Raw genomic sequence first — 20,438 nt, forward strand, 5'->3', positions numbered from 1 at the left:
TGTATAAATACACTCTCGTGGTTAAATTTTCACTAAAGAAAAAAAAATCTCACTTCCCCCATTCCTCCCACAGCAATCAAACTGTATGTATAATTTATTGCTTTTATGTAAAGGGGCATAGGAACAAGTCTCTCTACCTGTTTGTCTATTTGCCTATCCATATAAAAATTAAGCAAAGATTTAATTAATTTAATCTCACCTCTATATTATAAATACTAACTAAGGCTACTTAAAACCCAGGCTAACACTCATGTGGTAAATTCTTCAGGTCAGTTCCTGAGCAAGTTTCAAACTAAAGCCAAGGTGCTAATTCCTCGTTCCCAGATTACTGATTGATATCAAAAAATGAGGAATGACATCAGTGTTGTCTTGCTGCAAATAGAAATTCACAGAGGCCCATAGAATATGCACCCAGGGGCTCAGGTTCGTCATCACTTTTAGAACCGGGGACAAAACCCTGTTATAAATGTTTCACAAAGCTAAAACCATGTAAATGAAAACATACCATCTGCCCCAATGTACAATTTCTATGAAATAGTTCATGTGAATCTGAAATCATGTTTGAAACATTCACTGTTGGCAAATGAAGCTTTTCCCCAAATGCTAACAATAACCCCTAAAGGACCCAACAATAAATGCAATCTTTATTTTGTCAGATCCAGTCTGCTGAGCTCAGGACATAGTTTGGGCAATTTTAAGAAATTACTAGAGTTAAATTTTCTCCCAATTGGTTGCTAGTCCAAACTTAAAACCATTGCCCCTTCTGAATGAAGTTTCCTGACTCTCTTTAAGCAAACAGCACTGTTTCCATATTTGGTGCTAGTCTTGATGCATCACAACTTTTCTCTTAGCTTCTCCAACTTCAGTTAATACAGAAAAAAAAAAACCACAAAACCCAACTCGGTTCTCAGGCACGGAGGAATGAATGCACAGTGAAAGTCTATAGTTGCAAACACACTGAAGGATGCATCAAAAAGCATTCAAAATAACTTTTCAGGACAAGGAAAAAACACACAGAGATTTGAATTCAGATAGAATTCCCAAGGTGTCTTTAGGATGAAGCTATTTTTCCCCTCTACAGGAAAAAAACAACAACAACAAAAACTACAATAACAAACAGGAACATTTTTCATACCAAAACAAGGTGCACCTTTGCCAGTTCAATCAAGGAAGAAGGTAGAATGAGGGCAAGTCCAGGAAATGCTGGTGCTTGGTGAGTTTTTTCACTCCCTCCAAGCTGAGCACAATCAGGAGCTGCGAGTGAGAAGGTTACAGAGTCCTCCCTATAGCCCAGTCAGGGCTCCACAAATGTTCAAAACCAGCTTCCAAGATGTGATTTGCAATAACACTTAGAGCTGGTGTCGCTGCCAAGGAAGCCTATTAGCAATCAAATGCGCATGTCCTTGAGTAACTAACATTTCTTAAATAAAACAGATTGTACTTCCTTACCTTATAATTAGAAACATGGGAGCTTTAAAAACAACAACAATAACAACAAACAACAAAGAGACCAGAAAAGTTTGTCAACTGCAGCGGGGCCCCTGCTCAATCCCTTGCTCCCAGGGAATTAAGCATCACATTCCAAGCATGTCATCAGAACAATGAAGGTGAATGTTGTGCAAAACAGCCGGGACCACCGGTGATGACGTCATGTTTCCCTTATTTGGCTCATTATTGTGCAGATTTCCTCGGTCAGTGAGAAGGGGAGGAGCTCCCTCCAGGACCAGAAGCAAGCAAAGTTCCCTGAAACTGTGCTAAACTCTTAAGAAAATGCATATTGCTAGGAGGGATGGGGTTGGTAGAGGAGGTGGGGCCTGAGAGATAAAGGAAAGAAATACATAAATTATCAGCTTCTCTCCTCCCCATTTTTATAATTGACTGAACTCTAGCTAATTCTATGGAGCACATGATTACATTTAAATAATAACCCTATTAGAAGTGCTCAGGCCAGTAATCATCCAAGGACTTTAAAGTTGACCATAGAGAAGTCTAGTGTTAAACAAATCCAAATTGCAACACCCATGCATTGGTGTTAATGACTAGTTGAATATAGGGACCCTTTGGTCTTAAATAGTATTTTGTACTAAGAAATTGTTTGAATGTGGCAAAAATGTCCCACATTTCATACCAATTTCCATGCATGTGACTAAAGGGCTGCTGAATTTTCTGTATTCTCATTCATTTCCTAAGTCTCTTTTTCCCATTCAAACCTTTTCTAGCCTGGTTAATAATTCAGTCCAAAAAAAAAGTTGTAAACGCAACTTAAAAGCATTTCTCTTCAGAGGCAGTAGGCTAGAATACACATTGAGTTTAGCATTAAGAAATTCCATTTAGGTTACCTAAACTGGAGGCTGACTTTGGTTAAGTGAGCACAGGAAAGATAAGAATTGTGATCCTTTAGGTGACATAATTAAATGTTTGTAAGTACTTTGAAGTTTTCCAATGAAAGGAATTACATAAAGTTTAAAGCTTCATGCTTTGGAGTGAAAACTGATAAGGAAGAAAAAAAAATTAGAGACACTTGCTATCATAGGATCATAGATTTTAGATTTGGATAGAAGGGACTTGACTGATCTTATAGTCACCCCCCTAGCCTTACAAAGAGGAAAACTTCCCTATGTCCCTTGTTTGGAATCTTAGTTTTTGGCAGAATTTGCTACTAACCGTATCACATTAAAAATCAGCAAGGTAGTGCAGGACACATACAAGGTAATTTGGGTGTTTTTAAAATTTTTATTTTCCTGAATTATATATAGTGGCATATTCTTTTTGAGCTTAAGATAAAGCTTTATACATTAACAGATTTGTATCAAGTTGAACTTAGTTTCATATAATGATATATTTTAATATGGAATGCATATTTTTGTTCTCCATGAAACTAAATACAAGTTGAGCTAATGTGTATATGGTGGGGGGGAAGAAATATCAAACTTTCTTTTAGGAAACTGTCCCCCATGGTAGATTTGCCACTTGTCTTTAATGTATAGTGTTAAAAGAGCTCTCTGGGCACTGAGATGTTATGAATTGCCCAGGGTGATATAGCCGGGGTGTAGTGGAAGAATGATTTTAATTCAGGTCTTGCTGATTCCCAGGCTGACTCTTTGTCCACTCTAGTTGTTATTTGTCCTTCGGTTTGAAGAGGACCATAGCACCAAGTTGATGTCATGACTTGCACTGAATTGGATTTAAGTGAGAGAGGGCTGTGCAAGGTCACTAACCTCACTCTCTCTTCCAGGGCCATCTGGGTCTAGTGCAAGATATACCTCAGGATGAGTGGATAAGGCAAGTGGGGATTACACAGCTAGTAAGTATCTGAGGTAAGACTTGAACTCAGGTCTCCTGACTCCAAGGCCAGGGCTTTATCCACTGTATCACCCAGCTGCCTCTCCACTACAGTATTCTATACTATCGTATACACTATATTTCCTCTTGGGCACAGCTCATAATGGTAGGCATTTTACAGAACACACATTTCAAGTCAAATTTTGACAGACTGATAGAAGTATAGCAAGGTTTCTTTGTTTTGTTTTTTCCCCCAGACTTGTGATTTCATACATGAAAGGAGCTCCTCTTGTGGAACCTCCTTTACCAAGGCAGATCAATACCTTCTCTCAAACTCCAGAGACTCTTGGGAACACGGAGGGGTTATAGCTTGCCCAGGCTTTGGCTCTAAGGCTTGTTCTTTCACTATTCACTATACCATGGTGCTTGTCTGGAATAGTTATAAAAGAACAAAGGAGTGAAATAATCTCCTAACCACTGGGAGAATATGGCAACAAATGAACGAATGAAAGAGCAAACAAATGAATAAATAAGCATGTGTGTATTTATATGTATACATAGATATATAAAACCTAATAAAAATAATTGCACAGTTGAAACATATTAAATGAGTAAGAACTACAATAATAAATAGCAGTGTTCACAGCTTCTATATGCCTGTTTGGCCTTTGCCTAGTTCTTACAGGGCTGGCCTGGCAAAGTCTTGGGCAAATTGGGCAGTCCACAATTCCAGGCTTCAGGGGGTGGAAACCAGGAAGGAGTAGAAGTTCAGACCAGTCCAGAGCTCCTACTGCACCTGAAGATATACTATAAATATTGCACTTTACATGATAAATACCTAAAGTCTGCTTGTGAAAACAGGTGTAAGAAGGGTTGCAGCTTTTGAGTTTTTATGAAATGTTATGGTTTTCTGCATCCTTGATATTTCTTGAGAAAGAAATCAAACATAAGCAAACTTGAAATTCTCTTTATGTCCAAATGTTCCTAATATATCAATCAGGTTGGAACAAATTCATATTATAAGAGTTATAACAGAATTGATTCTATCATATATATATATATATATATATATGCATAGATATAAGTACAACATATATTCAAAGTAGTTTCTGGGGGAAATGCATTAGCTACTTGGGGCTAGGGTTATCAAGATAAGCTTATACTGATTGAGCTGAAGGAATCTGGGGATTCTGTGAGACAGGGATGAGGAAGGAGTCCATTCCAGACATGAGAACTGATTGTACAGAAGTTAAAGAGATGCAAGATGGGTTATCATGTTTGTCAACAGCAAGTTCCAGTTTGGCTGGAATGTAGAGAACATTAGGGAGAGTATAAAGCCTGAAAAGTTAAACTGTGACCAGATTTGGAGGGTCTTTAAAAACCAAACATATTTTATCCTAGAGATAAAAAGTTGTTGGCTTTTCCTGAACAGTGGATTGCCGTGGTCAGACCTGTACTTTAAGACGATCAGTTTGGTAGTGACAGAGAGCAGAAGTGTTCAACTCACTCAAAACTCACCATAAAACTCCCCAGTGTAGCAGGAACCATATTAAAATGTAATTGGGAAATGTTTAACAAAACAAATAAAAATACAACATAGGTAATATTAATATATGGTTTTCTAAGTCAATATGCCACTAACAAGGATCTATTCCATTCAAATTTGACACCACTAGGCTACAATGGAATGGGGAGAGACTTGAGGCAAGATGAATAAGGGGGATATTGCAATTATTCAGGTCCAAGGTGAAAATGGCCTGAACTAGAGTAATTTGGAGAGATGACAGATGCTAATGTGAATAGAGAGAAAGGAACATATTTGAAATGTATTGTAGATGCACAACCACCCTCTCCTCATGCATACTTTTTCCTCTTTGGGGTTTTGTGACACTGCTCTTTCTTGGCTCTCTTCCTGCCTATCTGACCCTTCTTAGTTTTCCTTTGATGGATCATCACCTGTTTGTTTCATGCTTGTTAATTGTGGGTGTTCCCAGTGGTCTGTCTTGGTTCCTTTTCTCTTTTCTTTCTACATTTTTTCACTTGATATTCTCATCATTTCCCTTTTGCTCAATTACCTTATCTATATATCCAGCTCTAGTCTCATAACAAGTGAATATTATAGATAATAGCTAGTGATAGCATTTATATAGCACTTGAAGGTTTACCAAGTGTTTTTCATTTGTTTTCTCATTTGATCCTTACAACAACCATGTGAGATAAATGGTATTATTATCCCCATTTTACAGATGTAGAAACTAAAGCTAAGAGACAGTAAGTGACTTGCCCAGGGTCACACAACTACTAAGTCTCTGGGGCAGGATTTAAATTGAAATCTTTCTGACTCCACATCCAGTGCTCTTACCCACCACTCCCACCTGGCATCCCATAAGCATCTCAAACTCAATATATCCAAATATAGCCATTATCTTTCCTCTAAAACCCACTCCCCTTCCAAACTACACTATATCAAGCACTACAATCTATCCAATCACCCAGGTTCACATCCTTGAAATCAATCCCACCTGCCCATATCCTTACTCTCACTCACCCCACATATCCAAATAGTTGCCAAGTCTCATATATTCTACCTCTTCATCTCACGTACAGCACCCTTTCCTCCAGCAAAATAACCCTCCATCATTCTAGTTCAGGCCCATCTCCTGTTCCCTGGACTATTGCAATAATCTCCTACTTGTTTTCGCTGTCTAGAATCTTTCCATTCTCTCTGCAGTTGCCAAATGTGCAGGTGACTTTCCTAATGTGCAGATTTGACAATGTCATGTTCTCCCCTCAGACCTCAACTCAATAAACTCTAGTGGCTTCCCATGGCCTTTAGGATCACATATAAACTCTTCTAGCATTTAAAGAGCTTCACAGCCTGATTCCATTTTAACTGTCCAGCCTTCTTATGCTTTACTTCCCTATAAATTCTCTGGTCCAGCCAAACTAGCCAGTCTGTTATTATGTACACCTGACGTTCCATTTCCCATCTTTTAACTGGTTGTCTCCCATGCCCAGAATGCACTCCTTCCTCACCTTTGTTTCAAAGAACCCCTTGTTTCCTCCAAGACTTAACTCAAGCATTTCTTTTTGTATCAGGCCTTTCCTGATGTCCCCAGCAACTAGTTCCATACACTCCAAAATTATCTTGTTTACTAAGGTTTTTACGTGTATTGTATATACCTATATATGCAGATGTTTTCTCCCCTACTAGAATATAAGTTCCTTGAGGGCATTCAAGTCTCTCCCCTTTCCATTGTAGCCTAGTGGTGTCAAGCTTGAATCGAAACAGATCCTTGTCTTTGAATCTCCAATGTGTAGGGCAGTGCCACTCGCATAATAGGCACTTAATAAATATTTGCTTGCTTGATTAAGAATAAAAAGAAGGGACAGCTAGATGGTGCAGTGGATAGAGCACAGCCCTGGAGTCAGGAGTACCTGAGTTCAAATCCAGGCTCAGACACTTAACACTTACTAGCTGTGTGCCCCTGGGCAAGTCACTTAGCCCCTATTGCCTCACTAAAAACAAAACAAAACAAAAGGAATATAAAGAAGATATATTATGCAATTTAAATACCTCCAACCTTATCACTTTAGACAAATTATTGATGCCCCAAATGGAAAATTAATTGATATAAATCAATCACTATAAAGGAGGAGCTCAAAAGAGCTGGGAAACTACCTAGAAATAAACACTTGATTTCCTTTGCCAAGAGGAAAAATATGCCTGCAAAGAGCAATGTCAATCTAAAATACAAAATTGCTTGTAGAATCTTATGAAGGACAGTATAAGATTAGGAGTTGCATAGTCTCAAAAAAGTGAGAAGTGGTAGAGGGGAAAGCAAGCTTATTGGAATGTTGGCAAGAGATTCTTGGAAAGAAAACATGACATGGATAAAATATGAACATGATCTGTTCAGACTTATGGTAAAAATATTCCTCGCATTAATGACAGTGGAACCACTGCATTTAAACATTACAGTCCCTGTTATGCTCAGTAAAATATAGAAATGGCAGTGAAGATAATAAAGTTGGAAAGAGCCACTACACTGTTGTTATTAAATGATTTCAGTCATGTCCTACTCTCTGTGACCCCATTTGAGGTTTTCTTGGCAAAGATACTGGAGTGATCTGGCATTCCCTTCTCTAGTCATTTTATAGATGAGGAACTGAGGTAAACAGGGTTACATACTTAGTAAGTGTCAAGACGCAATTTTGAACTCAGGTACTACTGATTCCAGAGCCAATGATCTATAACTAGTTACCCAAGCCACTAGACTAGATCATGTATATTTGGTCAGGGTTAATCCTTCAATGAGAGTTAATCCTTCTATGCTTTCGAAATTGTTATGCCTCCCCCCATGCTGAAGGCATAACAATTTTGAAAGTATTAAAGGATTAACTCTCAAAATAACTGAAAGATGGAAAAAAATTACTATGCAAAAAAAGATGATTGAGTAAATATCAATACATACCATCCCATATGATTATTCTCCCATTGTTACAAAATCTTTTATTGGGGGGAGGGCAGGGCAATGAGGGTTAAGTGACTTGCCTAGGGTCACACAGTGTCAAGTGTCTGAGGCCAGATTTAAACTCAGGTCCTCCTGAATCTAGGGCCAGTGCTTTATCTACTGTGCCACCTAGCTGTCCCCTACAAAATCTTTATGAAATAACCTCCATACATATCAAGGACATCATTGATAGAATATGAGAAGGGAATAAACAGACTTTCACAGAAGATATTGGTCAACATACCACATATTCATGATCATTACATTAGGTAAAAGACGAAGAAAATACAGGATCCTTCTGTACTTATCTTTTTTGGTTTGTTTGTTTTTGGAGTCAATAGGGGTTATGTGACATGCCCAGGATCACACAGCTAGTAAGTGTCTGAGGACAGATTTTAAATCAGTTCTTCCTGACTCAAGGACTGGTTCTCTATCTACTGAGCCACCTAACTGCCCCTCTATTTATTGTTTTCTTGAATATTAAAGCAGCTCAATGAAGTCTGAAGATTCTTTCCTAATAAGACATTTTCTTTTTTTTCTGTTTTCTTTTTAAATAATAAACATTTTTTTATAGTTTTGGATTCCAATGTTATCCCTCTTTCCTTCCCCTCCCCCTCTCCCCTGAGGGGCAAACAATCAGATATAGATTATACATGTATGATTACATAAAACATTACCATATATGTCATTTTGTACAAGAAAACTTGATTAAAAGGAAAAAAATGAAAGTGAAAAAATAGCATGATTCAGTCTGTTTCCATCAACATCAGTTCTTTCTTGGAGGTAGAGAGTATATTTCATCAATAGTCTTTTGGGAATGGTAACAAGACATTTTCCATGCATACGTTGAAATAATCCATAATTTCTTGAAAAATGAAAACATTAGAGATGACCTTGTTCATTGAACTTGATTTACAGATATCAAATCAGGCATGAAATGTGTAAGGAAAGATGACATATGCTTGCCAAAGGCTCTTGACACTGCCATAAAGGTTGTTTAGCATGGAGTCCAAATCAAAGGTAGATTTCCTAGAGATAGCAATTTTCTCCAGACAATGTGTTGATTGCATCATGCCCTTGAACACTTCAAAGCCTCTTAAATGAAATGCATAATCACATAAAACAGTGTATCCTAATGATCCAAACAGGAAAAATCAAGTGGATGAAGAATATCTATTATCTTGTCTATGATATGCAATTGGATGGACAGCCCATGGAACTGATCAATAAGTACATATATGTTAAACATACATTGCAGATGAGCATTGGATTGTAGCCTGAATTTAAATAGGAGGAAGTGAGATGGCTGGTTTGTCCTTGGGGAATTGTGCTGTGCTTTTAATGACCTAATACTATTTCCCAAAGCAAAGGTCCATCTTTAAAATACCAATGTCTTTCCACTGATGCTATGTGACTGCAAAGTATGGGATACCACAGAACTAAAGTTGAACATCAACTAAAGGGAAATGGGAAAATTATGTAGATGTATATGGTTTGTAGCATATTTCCAATAAATAATGCTATAGGGAAAAATGTCATAAAGATATTATCAAAGAAATAATTCAGTGGAAAAAGACATGGACCAGCCAGATAGTGAGAATAAAGAAAATTTCATTGGTAATATTTTTGCTTAACAGGTGCTCAAATAACACCAGCAGATCTAGAGGAAGGTCTGATATGTTTCATGTACCCCAGTGCAGTGGAAGATTTACAGGATATGTGAACAGGAGCCACACAGGATAAGAAGGTATAAAAGTGTTGTTATATACTTCACTAGAAGTACTCATATGGATGGAATCACCATAGAAGCATTCGAGGATGGAAAAGCATGTGGTATTTCTCCCATTTTCCAGATGAGAAAACCGAGGACTCAGAAAGCTATAGTGACTTGTCCAAGATCATAGTTAGTTGGTAGCAGAGTTAGGATTTGACGAAAGCTATTTAAATGAAAGTAAATCATATTTCTAGGTATTTTCTTTCAAATAGTCCTGTGAGGTACATAGTTCAGGTATTAATATCCTTATTAATTTAGGCTCAGAGAGTATCAGAACCAGATTTTCACTTACCTGACACAAATTTTGTTATCTTGCCTCTTCAGGTATAATATACATGCCATAGCTGTGTAGCACCACAAACCAAGTCCTGTTATCATTTCAATACCTACACCTTTTAGGTTGCTGTGACCTGGGTTTCCCAGTCCCAGCCTTCTCAAAACCTAGCCATATCATTTATATCACTGTCACTTCATTAGGAAAATAAAACTGATAAGTTCAGCTGATCTCTGGAAGGCTATGGGAAAGATATAGTCTGGCAGATGCAGAGGGGGAGGTTACTCCAAGCATGGCCAACAGTTTCATTTGCCAACTTAGCATACGCCCAACCTGGGATTTTGTTGTTGCCTTTGAGGGGAGAGTATTGCTCTGTGAGTGTTGGTAGGGAGAAGGACTTCATGGTGGAGAGAGGAAGTATCTTAGGATTCTAGGAAAGGTGGACAGCCACAAAGGAGTAGAATTACTATATACAGCCTTACCTCCAGGAGGAAAAAAAGCAGATGTTGGGAGTCAGTAAGCTATGGCAATCTTATATGGCTCCAGGGAAACCCAGGAGTTTTGGCAAGCCTAACAACAGCATGAGTAAGCAAAGAGGAGGAAAAGGAAAGGGTGTGGGGTGGGGGGGAATCAGGCATCTATGGAACTAACAAGAAAATTCCCCTAATTAGAAGAGAAGATTCAGGTTATTGTGCAATAGATGTAATAACAACAACCACAACAATAAATGACAGTTTTAGAGTACTTTACATCCATTACCTGATTTGATCCTGACAATAACTCTATGAGGTTGATACTTTAAAGGTTATTACTCCCATTTTACAAATGAGGAAAATGAAACTCAGCATGGTGGATTGACTTGCCCCTAATTACACAAATAGCAAGTTTCAGAGATGGGATTCAAACCCAGTTTTCACCCAAGTCCAAGTCCATTTCTACTTCCACTAGATCTCTGAGGCTGTTTCACATGCATAGAGCACTTTTTCTCACAACAACACTGCATGGGAAACAATATAATTATCACTATTTCAAGATCAAGGTTTTGACAGTTTTATTGACTAGTGGCAGAGACAGGACTCTTACTCAGGCTTTCTGACGACACATCCAAATGTACTTTCCATTGTACCATGCTGTCTTTTCAGAGCAGCATGATGATTAATGATAGATCACAGGCTAATAGATCACAATGGGACTAGCATCACCCTACTTCTGGACATGATGCTTCTCTTGAGTCTAAGATTTCCTCAGCTATTTGGCTCCCATATCACACTGTTGACTCATAGTGAACTGGCTAAAGCCATGAAAACCCAGGGATCTTTTTCAGATGAACAGTTATCCAATTATGCTTCCCCCATCTCAGGCCAATGTTCTAGTCTGTCAAGATCTTTTTGGATACAGACTCTGTAGTGTTAAAATGAAGATATTTTCCACTGGGTGTAAAATAGTTGAGGTTGGAGATGGGGGACGACAGTGGTGGCATAGAGGACAGTCTATCCTGGTACAAATTTGCAGGGAAAGTGAGGCCCTTTGGCTTAGCAGAAGTGGCAGAAAAGAGCTTGAGGAAGAGATGAAGGGGGATGACCCAAGTTAAGAAAAGATGTTCCCTATCTAAAGGAGGACTCGCTAGAAAGAAGGAGATACATTTAAAAGAAAGGTCTTAAAAAGGAGAACTCGTTAAGGAGGAGAAGGTATTTGGCAAGGCAAAGTAAGTAAGGAAATGTAAACTGAGTTGAAATGAGAAAGAAGAAAAGAGATTGTGGCTATGAAATTGTTTTTAAAAAACACAGCTAAAAAGGCTGTTAAAGGCATTAATGAGAGTCAAGGAAGGAAGTTGTGATCATCTCTAAGAGTTTTGAAAGACAAGGCCCAGGAAGCTCCCTTTCAATAAATATGGAGTAGGTAGAATTTTAAAAGGATTTGTAATAAGCATGCAATATTTATAAAGTCAAGTCAATTAGCATTTAATAATCACTTACCATGTGCCAGGCACTGTGCTAAGTGATAAGGATATGAATTAAGGCAAAAAACCCCCCACCAAAAAACCAACAACTCCAAATCCCAACCCAAACCAAGCCCAAAACAGTCTTTGCTCTAAAAGAGCTCACAGCCAAATGTTTGCTATCTCTGCTTGAAGTGCAGCCTTTTCTTCTTACTAGAAAAGAAAGAAATGTTTCCCAAAGTATATTTTATAGGGGACAGTGAAGAGGTTCCTTAAAAATTGATTAGGGCTTCAATATAAAAAAAGAATGAAGCAAAAGTATTTGAAAGCAAGGCAGCTAGGTGGTGCAGTGCATAGAGCACTGGTCCTGGATTCAGGAAGACCTGAGTTCAAATCCAGCCTCAGACACTTGACACTTACTAGCTGTGTGACCCTGGGCAAGTCATTTAATCCCCATTGCCCCCAAAAAAAATAAATAAATAAAATAAAGTGTTTCCATGTGCCAGGACATTGTACCTAAGCACTGGGAATACAAGAAAGGCAAAATGAAAAAAAAAAAAGAAATAGGATAGGTTAAAATAGATTGGAGTGGAATTACATTATGTATAAAACAGATGTACTGGTACCTAGTATACAGAAGTCCAGTGTTTGATAAACCCCAAAGTCCCAGCTATTTGGGTAAGAACTCACTATTAACAAAAATTATTGGGAAAACTGGAAAGCATTCTGTCAGAAACTGGGCATATACTAGCATTTCACACCAAGAAAAACCTCAATGGGTACATGACTTAGTGATATTGTAAATAATTTAGAGGAACAAAGATGAAATTACTTGTCAGATCTATAGATAAAGTAAGAGTTTATGACCAGGGGCAGCTAGGTGGTGCAGTAGATAAAGCATCAGTCCTGGATTCAGGAGGGACCTGAGTTCAAAATTGGCCTCAGACACTTGACATTTACTGGCTGTGTGACCCTGGGCAAGTCATTTAACCCTCATTGCCCCAGAAAAAAAATTATGACCAACCAAGAGATAGAAAGGATCACAAAAGGTAAAATGGACAATTTTGATTGCATATAATTAAAAGGTTTTACACATTTAAAAAAATCCTCAATGTAGCTAAAATTGGAAGAGAAGCAGGTATATGAAAAAAAAATCTGCCACAAGTTTCTTTGATAAATACCTTATTTCTAAAAAATATATTTTTCAAATTTATAAAAATAATAGCTTCTCTATGGGTGATAAATGGTCAAAATAAATGAAAAAGCAATTTTCAGAAGAAGAAACTCAAGTTATCAATAGCCATGTGAAAAATACTTTAAATTACCAACAATTGTTGTTAGTACTTTCAGTCATGTCAGACTCTCTGTGACCTCATTTGGAGTTTTCTTGGCAAAGATATTGGAGTGCTTTTGACATTTTCTTCTCCAGGTTATTATAAAGATGGAGAAACCAAGGCAAACTGTGTTAAAGGATTTGCCTAGGGTCATACATCTAATAAGTGTCTGAAGTCAGATTTGAACTCAGGTAGATGAAACCTCCTGACTCCAGGCTGGGAACTCTATCCACTCTGCTACCTGGGTGCCACTAACAATTAGGTAAAGTACAATTTGAAAACAACTCTGGAGTTCTCCATCATACCTATCAGATTGACAAAGTTGAAAAAAATGGAAAATGACAAATGCTGGAAAGGCCACGTGAAACACTAATGCACTATTAGTGTAAACTGTAAACTGGTCTGGCCATTCTGGAAACCAATTCGGGACTATGCCTAAAAAGTTATAAAACTCTGTGCATCCATTAAGCCATCTATACCATTATAAGGTCTATACTCCAAAAATATTAGGGAAAGAGGAAAAGGACCCATGTGAACAAAAATATTCATAGTAGTTCTTCTTGTGATGGGGGAAGAAAGGAAACCAAAGGGATCAGGCAATTCCTGATTTCAGTTCCTTCCTATAGAAGATAAGACTGGATACCCTTAACTTTCTACTGTATGGTTACTGCTTAGAGTGACTAGCCTTGTGGATATTTGTAGGTAGTTTTTTCCTTCCTCTTCCTTTTCAGTTTAAAGTCCTTTTCATTTGATTTGCTAGACACCAGGTGACTACATTCTTATAAGCCTTTATTAGATATACTCTATCCCTGGCCAGGAGTCTGTCATTCCTATGTTGAATTCTCAGATACTATCTTTTCCCTTCTGAAACTGCCACCATCCTGGTACAGATGATCATCACCTCAAGTCTGGAGTATTTCAGTAGCTTTCTGGTTGGTCTCCCTGCCTCATTTCTATCCAATCTAGTCTTTCCTCTACTCAGTTGTAAAATTAATCTTCCTAAAGCACAAATCTGACCATGTCACCCTCTTATTCAATCAACTCCAATGACCCCCTATTATGTCTAGAATCAAATAGAAAATCCTGTTTTTAAAACCCTTCATAATGCTTCCCCTTCCTATCTTTCTTGTCTTCTTACACTTTATATCCCTCCATGTACTCTGCAATCCAAAGATATTGGCCACTACCGTATTCCTCCAACAAGATGCTCAATCTCACAACTTCACACATTTGCAGTCTTCCATACCTGGAGCGCTCTCTCTCTCTCTCTCTCTCTCTCTCTCTCTCTCTCTCTCTCTCTCTCTCTCTCTCTTCATTTCTGCCTCCTGGTTTCCCCTTGCTTCCTTCAAATTTCAGCTACAGTCCTGCAGTCTGTAAGATTTCCACCCACCCATCTTCCTTAAACTTAGTCCCTTCCCTCTAAGATTATCTTAAATTTATCACACACACACACATATATATACAGGTCTTCCACTAGTGTCATATATATGTGTGTGTGTGTGTGTGTGTGTGTGTGTGTGTATGTATGTGTGTGCGCACGCGTGTGTGTATCTTGTACATAATCATTTGCATGCTGTCTCCTCCATTAGACTATGAGTTCCTTGAAGGCAGAAATTGGCAGGGGGTGCCTTTGTATACCTGATGCTTGGCACAGTGCCTGGCACATAGTAGATGCTTAATAAAAACAGTGACTGACTGATTGTTTGATTCCTAAATGTACTTATTTCTTTGGCTTCTTCTAACTTAGATGTACAGTAGCACTGAAAACACCATTTATGGTTCTATGGTAACTAAGTGGCACATAGATAGAGCTCTGGACTTTGAGTCAAGAAGAACAGAATTCAAATTGAGTCTCACTTGCTAATTGAGGGACCCTAGGTAAGTTACTTAACCTCTATTTGCCTCAGTTTCCTCATCTTTAAAATGGGGATAATAATAGCATTTCCCTTGCATAGTTGTTTTGAGGATAAAATGAGATAATATTTACAAATCTTAAAAATGCCATAGAAATTCTAGTGATTGCTATTAATCTCAATTTCCTAATACTTCAAAATCTTTGGAAATGTTTTCTAGGTTCCTTCTGGCAATTACATTTCTACTCATGTGACTCACCAGAAGAGGGTAGTACTCATCTGTTTTGATACTTCGGGAAGTTTTCTCTCATGTTCTAGATACATACCCAGAAAAAAATCATAACAAAATCTCTACTGTTATTTTCAATACTACTCAATAGGGAGTCATCAAAAACTCCTTTCTTCTTACTCTGATCCTTATTGGATAATCTCTCACTTAAATATCACCTATGAATTTGGATCATCATCTTTGCTAGGAAAGCAGCTGCCTCTTCTTAAGGAAATCCAGCTTCTTTCTCTTTAGGAAGAGCCTTATTTCTATTACTCAGCTCCATGTGTTATATATCCTTTTCTTTTCTCCTCTCTGTGATATCCTTCCACCCTCCAGAAGTGAGGTCTTCCACAGGTCTTCCACTAGTGTCAGGAAATAATCCTGACAAGTCAGAATTATCCTTTTACTCCTCAGATCCTTTTTCTTCTTGCTTTCCCCTGAAAACCTTTGTTCCATTATAATATGATAAACTTTTGTTATATTTCATTCTTACTGGCCAAATGCAGAGTCTAAGGTACTATCTTAGTTATAATAACTTAACTTCTGATAATACTTTACATGTATTATTTAACTTATCTTCTTAACAACCCCAGAAAAGAGGTAATATAAATCTTAGTTATTATCCTCATTTTGCAGATAAGAAAACTGGCTCAAAAAAGTGATGTGATTTTCCCAGATTGGAACAACTAGTTAAGTGGAAGAACTGGGACTCAACTCTAAATCCAGCGCCCCTTTTATTCTATCACAGAAAAAGTAAAGAGAAACTTTAAGGAGAGAAAAAAAACCCACCACTTGGACCTAAGAGAAATGGGGTAAGACTAAGCGAATCTTGACCTCTGAGTCAATTAAAAAAAAAAAAAAGGACATATTCAGAAACTGAACATGATTTAAAAGATTTTTTTTTTATCCAATACTTGAATTGTTCTGCCTTGAACATGAGGGACCCAACCTTTGATTAGCCTTTTCTGTTCAAACTTTTCACCCCCATTGAGGTCTTTCCAAACACCAGCATTCCTGAACAAAGCACAACTCTTGGTCAAGGAGGCAGATAAGAGCAGCCCCTAAACACACTAAGAACACCTCATTCACAAGTTCCAGCCTCCCACTTTTGAGCCTAGGATTTGTAATGCAAATCCAAGTGCTCTCTTCTCTTAAAAAAAAAAAAAGTCAGAGGAGAAACTGATTCTGCTCTTTACCAGGGAGGCCTCAGAGACTGCACACTTCCAGTCCTTTTCACATCCTCACTTTTTGTTAGCTTACTGAATTGTGCATGGGCAGCATTCACTTGCTCCATAATCGGGTGGCAGCACCCCCTGGTAGTGTTCTTCCCAGCAGGACAATCTTACCTCTTATTTTTCAGTCTTTGGCCAGCTCCACAATGCCAAAACAGCTGGTCCACTTGCTGAGAAAAATCAGTCCAACTTGTTTGGAATTGTGAGCACAAAAAGAGTCAGAGGATTGATAGAATTTTTTTTTAACTTTTCACCCATAAATCCAACCAGAACATATGTATCAATAACACTTTCCATTTGTGAAAAGCAACAAAAGATTCTTCTGAGTTTGTATTAACAGATGGAAGAATGCAGAAATTGCAGATTATTATCCACTTAAAAACCCACTAACTACTGAAGAACCGAAAGTCTGGCATTTCATAGCTTAAAACAATTTCCTTGCCCATGTGTTTGTCACCACTGTTACACTTGTAGCTAATGTTTTCTGGGTGCAAATTTACTTGTGGTGATCTATAAAAAGTATTATTCTAGGTAGCCTAAATGCAAATTGCTTCCCAATTATTTTTAAGGCATTCACTGCAAGTCTTTAAAAATATCACACTCTAAGCCAACCTCCGAGAGGCGGCTATCCTTTTTTTCTCCTTACTTTAATGTACTCGAGGTATTTTTAGATGCACTTTATAGGTCTATTTGGATATATGGGTATGCTCACATATGATAAAGGTTTTAAATCACAGGTAGTAAGACAAAAGCTGAGACCTCATTCTCCTCCAGACAATGCACTTTTTACAACACATACATGCCAACACACACACACACACCCCCCTCTCTCTCTCAAACACCTTCATTTAACAAGTTTGTTTGAATAACTATCTTCTTATTTAAAGCAGCTTATTTCAATGCAGCTGTTTGGGGGAAAATGTTTTCATTATTCCCTTGGCCTTTCTTAAAGTCAATCCAAGCTGCATTTAAACTTTTCTTTTTTTCAGGATATTAAATGTGTCATGTATCTTCTTTTTATTTAAAGCATTATTAACATTTATGGCTACACAAAACTGTAGAAACACAGAGAGAAATACAACTTCAACAAAAGCATGATGTCATCTTCTCCATCCCCCGCCCCCAGGATACATACATTCAGCACATATTTGCCTTCTTATAAAAGTTTATGTCTCTCTCTTTTCATAGTATATTACTATGCTCTTTCCTACTGGGGAAGACTTTCTATGAAAAAGCATATACAAAAGCCATGCTTCACCATTCAAAATGGTTTTCTTTTCATTCCATGAGTTTAGTGATTCGCTCTAATTGAAATTCAAGGTTTCTAAATGCTAGATCATTTTTTCTCCATAGAAATCAAAGAATGTGAATTGTAGGATCTGCTGAGATGCTCCAGTTAGACCAGAGCTTCAAAGAGAACCCAGATAGAAATACAGACAGAAAGTTCGAACTTATTGGAGAAAAGGAAAGAAAATCCCTAGAACCCCAAACAAGGGATGGTATTTATAAGAAAAGCCCACCAAGAAAGGGGCCCAGTGGGCAAGAAATCCATTCCTTTGTAAGTCAAACCAATCCTAGGAGATAATTAAGCCTAGAAGTCTTAGTCCTTTTGAGTGAATACATTTTAGAAAGCACTGCCACTTTTAAGAGGAAAATCCTTGAAGTTTAACATTGGAGTTCTTACAGGAAATCAACAACAAAATATATTCCTTCTGGGTTTTAATACTTCCAAGTCCAACAGCTTTGTCAGTACCCCCCCTTGAATTCAAGTTCCCACTCTGTTCCAGTAATTCTTCCTTCCCGGCCAAATTCCTCTGTTGAAGGACTGCAACTCCCTGCCAGGGGTTAACGTCACTCAATGACCAAGTAGAAGTCTGAAAATACAAGGTTATGAGTTCTAAAACTTGTTCTGTTATAAAATTTCTGTGTGGTCCCAGGCAAGTCACTGAACCTTCCAGTACCATCTTTTTTCTTCTGCTTTGACAGAGAAATGGGCTATTTCTTTCAATGTCACTACAAGAGATTCAGAGTTCTTGCAAACAGCAAACCTGCCACAGTACTAAGCACAAAATAGAGGTTCAGTAGTACTTAATAGAATTCCCATTGATTATTTTTAGCTACTCTTATTTCCACTCTGACTCTTAGTGATTGTGCAGACCCATTAGTACCAAATGCTTTGCAATCTTTTTAAAGTGGTATTTGCCATGGAATTTATTAAGCCTTTATCATGTACAAAACACTCTAGTGGATCTTTTAGATACAAAGACAGAAAAACAAAAACTGTCCTGCCTTCAAGGAGCTTGTATTCTCCAAAATGTCTCCAAAAAAGGATAGCTGCTAGTAGCGCAGTGGATAGAGTGCTAGCCCTGGATTCAGGAGGATATGAGTTCAAATTCAGTCTCAAACACTTGTCACTTACTAGCTGTGTGATCCTGGGCAAGTCACTTAATCCTTCATTGCCCGCGAAAATAAACCAAAACAAAACAAAACAATAAGTATGGCCGATATAGTTGAAAAGAGTACTTATATATAATTTAAGCATCTTCCTTAAGTAAGTACCTTATGCTGAGGAGCTCCCCATAGAGTTTACTGAGAAAATTCAAGCTGTTTTCCATGAATTTCCTCTTCTCTCCTATTGCACATCTGAAAATCCTTTCATATCACCCCCACCCTGAATTCTTTCTTCCTTTACACCAGTTTCTGATGAAGAGGAGATTCTTCTCCTTGCCTAAGTCAATTCCTCTTCTTGAATTCCTGAGCCCACCTCCTCTAGCATTTTGCCCAATAATCATCTGTCCTCACTCATTCAATTCTTCAGTTTCTCCCTACATGTTGTTGTTGAGTTGTTTCAGTCATGTCCAACTTTTCATGACTTGTTTGGGGGTTTTCTTGGCAAAGATACTGGATTGGTTTGCCATTTCCTTCTCTACTTCATTTCAACAGGTAAGGAAACTGAGGCAAACAGTGTTAAGTGACTTGCCCAGGGTTATACAGCTAGTAACTGTCTGAAGCTGGATTTGAACTCAGGAAGATGGGTCTTTCTAATTCTAAGCCCAGTGCTCTAACTACTACATCACCTAACTGCCCTTCTCCCTGTCTACTGCCCACAAAGATCCCCCAGGGCCTCCTTATTCTTCATAATTGACTTTACCATCCCCTCAAGCTATCATCCTATATCTCTTCTTTCACAGTCCCACTTCTAGAAAGAAAAAAAACTATGTACATGGCAATGATTGAATAAATTAAAGTATATGAATGTATCCATATAATATGCAAAATGTAACAAAAGGTTTGGATTCAGAAAAGCCCGAGACTTGCATAACTTGTTGCTGAGTAAAATGTGCAGAACCAGTAGCAGAATAAATTTTATACATGTAGTACAATAATATGACAGAAAACAACTTGGAAAAATTTAAGAATCAATACAATACAGAATAATGCTCTAGAGACTGATGATGAAGCATTCTTCCCACTTCTTGTGCTGAATAGTGATGACTGGAGATATAGAATGTGTATTCAGAACCCAACACATTTATTTTTTCTCCCAAGACAATCTTTCTTCCAAGTTTCCCTATTTCTGTTGAGGAAAATTACCTACTAGTGGGTGGGGATGGAGTGGTACCATTATAGCAAACATATAGCATAGATGCTTTGGGGGAATATGTTGAAAGAGTTGGCCTCAGAGCACTAACTGGATTCAGTGCTCTATGAATGAGGCTGTAGAAATATGGCCTCTCTGAGGTGGCATTTTCCCTTACATGGGCAACCTGGGCCATGAAGAATCCTGGTGTTCCAGAATTGTCTTCCTTCTGCCCATGTAAGATAGTCCACCACCCTTTCAGACCTAACCCAGGGGCAGCTAGGTGGTGCAGTAGATGGAGCACCAGCCCTGGAGTCAGGAAGACCTTAGTTCAAATCTGGCCTCAGACACTTGACACATACTAGTTGTGTGTCCCTGGGCAAGC

General features: G+C 38.1%; 1 protein-coding gene across 5 annotated transcripts in view; it reads right to left on the reverse strand.

Moving 5' to 3' along the window:
* Nucleotides 1-20,438, reverse strand: part of FILIP1 (filamin A interacting protein 1) — a 280,061-nt gene that overhangs the window by 57,837 nt on the left and 201,786 nt on the right. Inside the window, exon 1 of one of the 5 annotated variants that reach the window (XM_044001802.1) lies at nucleotides 1,450-1,542. The exons of 3 other annotated variants lie outside the window; for them this stretch is intronic. In XM_044001802.1, coding sequence (XP_043857737.1) covers nucleotides 1,450-1,466 — 17 coding nt within the window. In that variant the 5' untranslated portion in view covers nucleotides 1,467-1,542. Of the gene's footprint in view, nucleotides 1-1,135; nucleotides 1,247-1,449; nucleotides 1,543-20,438 lie in introns of those variants that run through there. One more of the 5 variants, XM_044001803.1, reaches the window with a different exon arrangement.

The sequence above is a fragment of the Dromiciops gliroides genome, chromosome 4 (assembly GCF_019393635.1).
Source record: "Dromiciops gliroides isolate mDroGli1 chromosome 4, mDroGli1.pri, whole genome shotgun sequence".
In the NCBI taxonomy this organism is placed as follows: Eukaryota; Metazoa; Chordata; class Mammalia; order Microbiotheria; family Microbiotheriidae; genus Dromiciops; species Dromiciops gliroides.